The sequence below is a fragment of the Talpa europaea genome (assembly GCF_964194135.1).
Source record: "Talpa europaea genome assembly, chromosome: 6".
NCBI lineage: Eukaryota > Metazoa > Chordata > Mammalia > Eulipotyphla > Talpidae > Talpa > Talpa europaea.
This window is the reverse complement of record NC_140072.1, coordinates 54,685,030-54,694,214: the sequence shown is the minus strand read 5'-3', so window position 1 is coordinate 54,694,214 and position 9,185 is coordinate 54,685,030. Positions and strand designations below refer to the sequence as shown.

Sequence of the window (9,185 nt, the reverse complement as noted above, 5' to 3'; positions counted from 1 at the left end):
TTCCTTCCTCTCTAAGGATATTAACTGTATTTGTATATAATGTTACAAAATATTATATAGGAAACATAAATTGCTATCAATTAATGAACATCTCTAAGAAACTGGGATCATTACCCTAAGAGCCTGGGGAAAGTAAGACTATCCCATCTGTCTTGGAGGATTTTACCTCCCCAGCGCTCAGCCACTGAGGTGGTATTTTAACTCTCTTACACTCTCCATCCATCTTTCTGGGAATCTGACCTCCTTATTGGCTGTTTTGTACCTTTAAACTGCCTGCATTGTGACATCATTCTCCCACCAAACCTACCACCACCTGGTAGAATCTTGGGGTTTCCATGGAGTTGTCAGTAAATAAATTTGGATCATCGCAAGTGACCAGTGACCAGTGACCAGTGTGACCAGTGACTTTCATACTGGACACATGCACTCTTTGGTTTCAGCCACTCAGACATCCTCCAGTGTCGCCTCCTCATCCCTTGTATCTGCAGTCGATGTTTCCTCTTCTTTAACAATGTCAGGTAAGGAAAGAAACTATTAAATGTTTTGCATATATATTTCTTGTCCTTAACTTTAGCATTAGAGTCAAAATAGCATGGAATAATGGGGGAAACTATTGAATTGGAAATCTGGAGACCTACTTTCAGTTTTGACTTTGACTTTGACAGAGATGAGTGATCTTGAACAAGTCATTAACTCTCACGAGATCTGATTTTCCTCTACTGTTACATTAGGATATTGGTTGATCATTCTGATTCCCTTCTTTTCTAATAGTCAGTCTTAATGGCACCTATAAAGATGAAACTGGAGGCTTAGAGTGTTTAAACAGAAACACAGAGAAAACCTAGGTAATGTAGAAAACTACCAAATGTTTAGACGAATATGTTTCAAATAGACGAAAATGTTTCATCTGTAAAGGTCTCCCTCCAACAATATTTCAACTCCATTCTTTACAATTTAATGTGCTGTCCAAGAAGTAACATTTGCCTGTGTTGGAGTTTTCTATCTAAAAAGTAAGAGGACATAGGGGGAGAGGGTGGAGAGTGCTGGGTCATGAGGAAGCAAGTATTCAAAAGTAAGGCAGTTTAGGGTTGTTTTTCATTAAGCACAGGCCCACAAGAACCAAGGAGGAAAAACATATAAGAATGAGGGAGGAGAAAACATAAGAATGAAGAGGAAGAACATGGAGGACTTAACAAGAAAAAATAGGTGGTGTGGGACAGAATGTTGAAGAGAAGGATTTTAAATTAAAACAGAAGAGCTCAGGGTGAAATCTGCTCAGAGCAGGGCAGAGCAAAGTTGATTTTTGCAAATGTTTAAATTAATAGAAAGGAAACTGAGACCAGAATAGGGTATCAATAGGAAAAGCACATAACCAGTAAAGTCATCCTTGGTTGGTTGGTTGTTTTTTTCTGTTACCTCTCAGAGCATAGATGGCACTTAACAGTTTTGAATATAGACATTTTAGAAACATGTTTTAGAAATGGTGTTTACTATAAATAAGAAGCTAGTAAAAGTGGTCATCTGGGGGGCTGGATGAAACAATTTTTAGTGTTTTATTTCATTCTGATTTTTAAAGTATGTAGATGTCTTACCTGTTAAAAATAAAATTAAGTTTAAAAAGTGGTATATCCTAACTGAATCTGAAGGGCTAATCCCTTTGTGTGATAAGTAGATTCCAAGTCAAGGTTAAATGTCATCTTTACAGTTATTTTCTTCCTAATTCAAAGAGCACATTGGTAACAGTCAGATGTGTTTTGAGTAAACAGATCTGTTTTAGTAAAACTCAAGACCCACATCTCTCAATTCCACATGTATGTAAAACAATTTTGTGAAGCCATTGGGTTTTCCTCATAAAAAAAAAATCTTTCTCCAATTGGATTCTAGCAATGATTTCTTCAGGCTTTGGGGATGACATTTTCCTGGATGTTGAAGATGATTTTAATCTATATTTTAAGATAAACATAAAAACCTTCATGATACCCAAGAGTTATTTTCTGCCTACTATGTGTTATATTCATTGATATATATTTTTCTACTAGGCTTAATATCTGTTATTTTCTGAGTAATATTCCAAAAAATATGAATGAGCACACTAATGGAACTCCTTTATACTTATTATTTTGCTCTCTGCTCTCTGTGCCAGTTTTTATTGAAGTATTTATTTACATATATTTTAGCTACTTATAAATTCACATTTTTAAAAAATATTTATGTATTTATGCATATAAGAACTGGGGAACAGGCCAGAGGTGGGGGGGGTGAGAGGATTCAGCAGAGTCAGAGTAGGGAACGGAACGGGCAGACTGACTGAAATACACTGCTGAGGGGAGGAGTAGGTGAGTCAGGATAGGTCTGCTGTGCGATGTGAGTAGCTCCCTGGCTGGCCGGGGATCGAACTCGTGCTGCAGAGACTGCAGATGTCTTCACAGTGCTGTGCTTAAACCCTTGCGCCACCAGGGAGGCCCTAAATTCACATTTATTGCAGTTTGCTGCTTATTATGCAGTTTTTACTGACATATCTCTTCTGCCTATATGTACTGGCGAGAAATTCATTCAAAATTACTTTTCTTTAAAAGATTTATTTATTTATTTATACAAGCACTGGGTACAGTCAGAAGCCCGGGAGGGTGAGAGAATTCACAGAGCCAGAGCAGGGAGCAGAGCAGGCAGAAGGACCGAAGCACACTGCTGAGGGGAACAGCGGGCGGCAGGAGAGGTCTGCGTGCCATGTGGGACCCTCCTCTGGAGGCCGGGGAGCAGCCTGGGATCGAACCGGCACTGCAGAGGCTGCGGGCAGCTTTGCAACCCAGCGCTCAACTGCTGTGCCACCGGGGAGGCCCCAAAATTACTTTTTATTGTGAATTTTGGTTAACAATAGTCACTAAAATAGAGTAGGTAATATTCACTTTCATAATATTGCACATATGACAACAGAACTTTGTTAGTAAATTTATGTTCTGATGCTTGTTACATGCTCTGGTTTTCATTTTTACATATTTCTTTTCAGTTTTGCAACATATGCATTTTTCATGATTTTTCTCTATTTCCAAAATGTATTTTTTTCCTCCATATAAATCATATGTGATGCATTAACTTTATTCACATATGCATCATTACTGTTCTTGTTATACTCACTGTACAGATAAGTAACCTGAAGCTCAGCTTTTTTCTTTCAAAATGTACTCTTTTTTTTTTCCCCCCCAAAAAGTACTTCTTGAGAAAATGACTCTCAGGTAGTCATTTTGAGATAGGATCAGAAACCAGGCTGGATTGAGTTTAATGCGTATGAACTCCACAAGTAAAATCACAGTGGTAATAGCTGAACTGCTTTCTAATTAACCCCCAAATGCCTTATTAAAATCTCTATGTCTCCCAGTTTCTGGCAGTGTGAAGCTCAGAGCAGAGACCTGGCAAGGAAGTGGGGATACCTAGGTTCTGTCACCCAGTAATGAGAGTGACATAATGGGAGAACTTGAACACATTTACCTGACCTCTCTCAGCCACCATTTCCTCACTTGTAAAATTGAATATTAGAACAAGAGTGTTTAAAGGACTTCCCAGCTCTAAAATGCTTTGATTTTAGGAAATAACATATGCACCCATAGTGTACAGGTTCTAGGGAATAACAGGGCAGGAGAAGGTTGCTTCTAATCTAGAGAACAATGAATAAACCAGTACACTTGTGGCTTCTGCATGTCTGTGCCCAAGTTGGGAGCACAATCCCTTAGTACAGAGGAGTACCAAATTGTTCCTGCCTTTACAATCACCGTAAACTGATTTTTGGCATCTCAGCGAGTGTTAGTATTTAGAGGCTTTTTAAGGGCAATGACCTTAAATTAATACTGTTCCTCAGACAAAATGGGAATTTATCAGTCTCACTGATTTTTCATCACTCTTGTTCCCTACAGAAAATTTCCAAAATCTACCTTTACTTGGAACAACAAATTCTCTGCAGCTCTCTCTTCCTGTGGTGAGCAATGCAGCTTCCCTAACAGGAAGTGCCTGCAACTTCTCCAGAGTCTCTACTCCAGCCGTCAGCTCGGCATGGCTTCTACCATCAGCCTCATGTGCCTCTTTTCAGCCACTCATGGGTAGTGCCTACCTTTACCAACATTCTAGCACAAGTATGTTGTCTGGAGTTTCTGGTCAGAGCCAGATTTCCACCTCAACGGCTTCATATCCAAGTGTTTTTGAGTGGGATATCACAGGAAGCACTGAAAAGTGCTCATCTTCACTTGGGGACTTCACCGTGACTGTCATTGACCAGGACACCTCTGTTTCTTCCATGTCAATGGCAGCCCAGTATGATAAAACTTCAGATGCCAGTAATGTAGTCCCTCTGTATCCATCATTTTCTGCCAACCTTGTTCAGGGAACACCATCTCAGATTCCAAATCAGGGACATGGCCTGTCACTCCCCTATCAGGAGGGAAGCCAGGTATATTACTATAATCAAGGCACACTGGGGCCTCTCCTCTCTGGAGAACTTGGCCCTTGCCTACAATCCTATGGCTCAGTGTCATACACAGGAAGTAGAGGTTCCGCACCTCAACCAGAGATGGTGATGGTCCTAAAGGAGGTTCAGCCCACAAATATTCTACCATCAGCCTCTACCTCTGGAATGTACTACTCTGTGTCTGCTCAACCCATCTCAGAAACGAGTTTTCAAGGTGAGTACAAATAGCAAAATAGGATCAAATCTGCACCTGGGAAGTGATGAGTCCACAAATAAGTAGAATTTAATTCCTGATACTTTAATAACCACTACCTCACTCTCACTCATGCTCTCCATCTGAAAAACGGAGAAACAGGTGGGAAGGTGGGATACTGTGATGGCCATCTAGGCTGCATCTGAGAACAGCAAACACATACCAAGGGAGACCACACTTTTCATCAGCTGGTTGATCAGTCCCCCTGTACCTCCTCACTGAAATGAACTCCCTTCCTTGCTCGATTGCTTCAGAACTCTGATTGTGATAGTGCCCGTTTAACCTTCCCTCATTTCCTTAAATTTACACCAGAATTTAAGAACTTGCATTCATAGATTCTGTTCAAAGCAGTCAGGCTCAGAATCTGTCCTTGCTTACATATTTCATGAGGAAGAGCTCCACTTCCTTTCTTGTATGTTCTTATTCTCTCAAGAAAGTAGAGAGAATTGGGTCTCCCCTGTGGCGCAGCGGTTGAGCGCTGGGTTGCGAAGCTGCCCGCAGCCTCCGCAGCACTGGTTCAATCCCCGGCTGCTCCCTGGCCACCGGCGGAGGGTCCCACATGGCGCGCAGACCTCTCCTGCCGCCCGCTGCTCCCCTCAGCTCCCCTCAGCAGTGTACTTCGGTCCTTCTGCCTGCTCTGCTCCCTGCTCTGGCTCTGGTGAATTCTCTCACCCTCCCGCGCTTCTGACTGTACCCAGTGCTTGTATAAATAAATAAATAAATCTTAAAAAAAAAAGAAAGTAGAGAGAATTGAGAGGACACTTTATGAGAATACTATGCTTTAGAAAACAATTCACATTTTGAAAATAATTTTCCTTTTTATTTGACTTATAACAACTATAAAATACAAAAAAAAACAGCAGAAAAAATACCAAGGTCACCAGTAAGAAAGAAATAGAATAGTCCCCTTCTTGCTCCTAGCACAGAGCCTTGTCCATGATCCTTTAGAAAAGCTGGTGGAAATACCTTACCCATTGCTGGAAGGTATATACTTGTTGCACTGGTGTCTGGGAGAGCATCTCACTTACCAGAGACTGACTTCTTCTTTGACTCCTTTGTAGTGATGGAAACTTCACTGGGATTGCAACCTTCAAATCAGACATTTTTTCTGTCACAAACTCCAGAAGTCCCCAAGTCCAGTGGTAGCAGGATCCAGATCCTTGAGAATGACCCACCATTTAATTTGGGGGACATTTCAGTGATCACTCCAGTTCAGAGTTCTAGTAATCTCTTGGCTCTGCCTCCAGCTCCAGACCAAGAACAAACAGAGAGTGAGAATTTGGATGAGATTGAAACCAAGCTTTCAAAACCTCTGGATGCCTATCAGATCACAATAGAAAACCAAGATCCTCCACTACTACCATTAGAAATCCCTGATATTCAACAACTCTTGGCCTGCATTGATCCCCTCGGCCCCGAGAAAGAGACTACCTCTAAAAACACTGATCTGGGAAACAATAGCCTGAGTCTTGAGGACCAAGAGATACTTGACAGTGAGATGGAATCTAACAATAGTTTTGCAGACATTGCTACACTGGTGGAAGATATTCACCTTCCCCAGCTCTTCACTTGCTTGAAAGATCTTGATCAACCCAAAGATTCCAGTGTGATCCAAGTCAAAGATAATGGAGTCATCAATTTGAATCAGCAGCAAGAAAAGTCAAGTGTCATAAAAGGTCCCTCTGATAATGCCAAGAAGAACAAACACAAGGCCTCAGAGCCTATCAGTGGTGCTCCCAAGGCCAAAATCCACGCAAAGAACCCAGAATGCCTGTTAGGGGGAGAAGTTGTTATTTGCAGTGCTGCAGTCAGTAACAGGGCTCCCGTAAACACAGCTAAACACTCTAATAGCAAACCTCAGAAAGCTGCATCCAGCAGGATCAGCAAAGCTAAGAGCCATGGGCAGGAAAAGACCAAAAGGACCAGAGAAAACAACTCCAAGAAAGCTGAAGAAAATAAGCAGGTAGGGAACAAAGTCAAGGCAGAAGAAAAGCCAACCATTCCCAAGATGAAGCGTAAGAAAAATCAACCTGACCTTAGCCAAGAGGCCTTTAAAAAGCCTCGAAGCTGCTTAGGCATGCACATGCTGGAGTCTGTACAGGTCTTTCATGCACTAGGGAAGAAGAGTGATAAGAAAACCGGATTCTCTTCCTCTCGGGCCCTGGGAAACTCAAGAAACCCCAAAGACCCCGAGCCATCCCCAGTGATCAAACCATGGCTAGATACCCCACGAGAAGGAAAAGGTCCTGAGAAAACTCATGTCAAAGCCCAAAAACCAGACAGCAGTGCTGAAAGAGAGTGTCCCTCTCCATCCCAGTATGAGCTACCACCTCCTGGCAAAGTCAAGTTGGTACCTTTGCCTTTTCCAACCTTGGACAAGCCTCCAGCTCGACCTGTATCTCGGAGGCCACAGTCTCTGGCCTCACATCGGCCTGCACGACCTGGTTCTGCTAATTCAGTTCAATCTACTGCAGTCAATGCATCCCGGCCAACGCCTGCAGCTATGACAGGTCCTGCCAGACCACCTCAGCCAATTTCGGTCAACCCGATCCGACCGGGTTTGACCAACCCTACCCGGCCAAGTGTCCCTCAGTCTGCTGCTTCTAGGCCTGCACCCTACAAAACATCATCTTGCACTTCTCTCCAGCAGGAGCCTGTTCCCCCTGCTATCACCAAGCACCAGTCTCCACCTAAGTCTCAAACCCAATATCTACTCCAAGACTTCTGCTTCCAACCAATTCCATGGAGAAAACCCAATGTTCCTGAGCCAGTAATGTCAAAGCCTATCACAAAAGAGCAGAGACCAGAGCGGGAGGCCATGAAGAGGCAGGCTCAGCAGGAACGTGAGAATGCTGCCAAATACACCTCTTTGGGGAAATTGCAGTTTTTCATTCAGAGGGAAAAAGATATGGAAATTGCTCGATACTATGGCTATGCAATATAAGAGTTTCTAGGATTGCTGGTGCAACTTAGGGTACCAGCTTGGTTTTCCATATATAAGTAGATATACATTTCTTTATTTATTTGGGTATTTTTTTAAAACTTAGCAAAATTGAATAAATATATGCAATAGAATTAATAATAAAGTGATCTTTTGAGTTTTGAGATACTGTTAACCGTGGTTTTTCTTTAGTGGGTATGGGAACCAAAGGCTGCATGTGAAAGAAAAAAACTGAAAGTTACATGGGAGAAAGAGGGAAAGGTGGTGAGAACTGAGGAAGGGGGAAAGAACTTGGTCCAAGGCTGGGAGGCCCAAAGGAGAGGTTTTATAGGATCAGAGAATAAGAGGCTGAAGTGGGGGAAATAGCAGGGTCTGAGATAAGGGTCAAAAGAATAAAATTTAGGGTCTTAGATGGCAGATGAAGCTAGGTTTTACAAGAGAAATGTAAAAAACCTTTCATGGAGGTTGGTCTTAAGTCTCAAGACTATCTGATAGGTAGTTTTAAAAACAAGAGATACAAAACACATCTCCCAAAGGTTTGGCTTGCCCTACCATGAAGGATCATAGCTGGGGAAGGTGAATAGAGACCACAGCATCTACCAGATGCTGGTGAGGGCTCAGAGTTATGCAGGGGCAACATTTAACCAGGGCCTAGCCAAATGGACTGCTTGCTGCAGCATGATGTCTGGTCGGGCCGGGCCTGGGTTATAAGTCCCCATTTATTCAGTATCTATACACCAGGCCCGCGAGGCATGCTACTTAATGAAACTTAACACACAAGGTTAGGGTCAAGATGCCACTTTACTAGTAAGCTTCAGCAGTGGGCTGTCGTCACACTGCTTTGGCAGGGGCGAAGCCTCAATGTGAGGAGGCCCATGTGCCTCCAAAATCCTCAGAATTTGCAAGTTCTCATAAGCGGCCAACCTTGCTTTCAGAGCACTGCATCCGGAGTTTACTGGTGAAGATCAAACTGCTGCAGGAGCCTATATTAACTTAAGGGGCGCTCCAGGGCCCCTTCCATAGACGCAGGCGCGTGCCACCTGCTCCAAAAGTCGCCATTAACTGCTGCGCAGGAGAAAAGTCCGCTCAAGTTGTCCTTGGGGGGGCGGGGTGGGGGGCGCAGGCAGAGCGTGCACACCGGTGCTCCTCCTGCGGCAGTTGAGAGACCCTCCTTCCTCCTTGGAAGGTCCTCCGGAGGCAGCTGGATAAACTGGGGGAGGGGGAGGGCTTAAGGGACGGTTGGGAGTCTGGTGGGGGGAGGGGCATGAAAGAGATAAGTAAATCAAATGTGGGGAGAGGAGCGATGGGGTGGCAGATGACAAAAATTAATGTACATTTTAAAAATTATTTTTAATTGAGGTGTAATTCACATGCCATAAAATTAACCTTTTTTCCTTTTTAAAAAAATTTTTTTACATCATTGTTCAATTTTAAACATTACTTGCTTCCCCCCACCCCCTCAGGTGCAGTCCCCACAGAGTTTCCTTTCCCAATGCACCCGTGCACCAGCACCTCAGTCCCCTGTGCTCCTCCCT

The 9,185-nt window shown here is 43.1% G+C and overlaps 1 protein-coding gene across 1 annotated transcript; it reads left to right on the top strand.

Moving 5' to 3' along the window:
- Nucleotides 1-421: 421 nt before the first annotated feature.
- On the top strand, nt 422-7,653 carry LOC311172392 (uncharacterized protein C2orf78; the record flags this gene model as incomplete). The annotated part of the gene is made up of 3 exons (XM_084235773.1): nt 422-518; nt 3,909-4,670; nt 5,771-7,653. 3 exons carry the CDS (start codon nt 422-424, stop codon nt 7,651-7,653), a joined length of 2,742 nt encoding a protein of 913 aa, XP_084091899.1.
- Between the last annotated feature and the right edge of the window lie 1,532 nt (nt 7,654-9,185).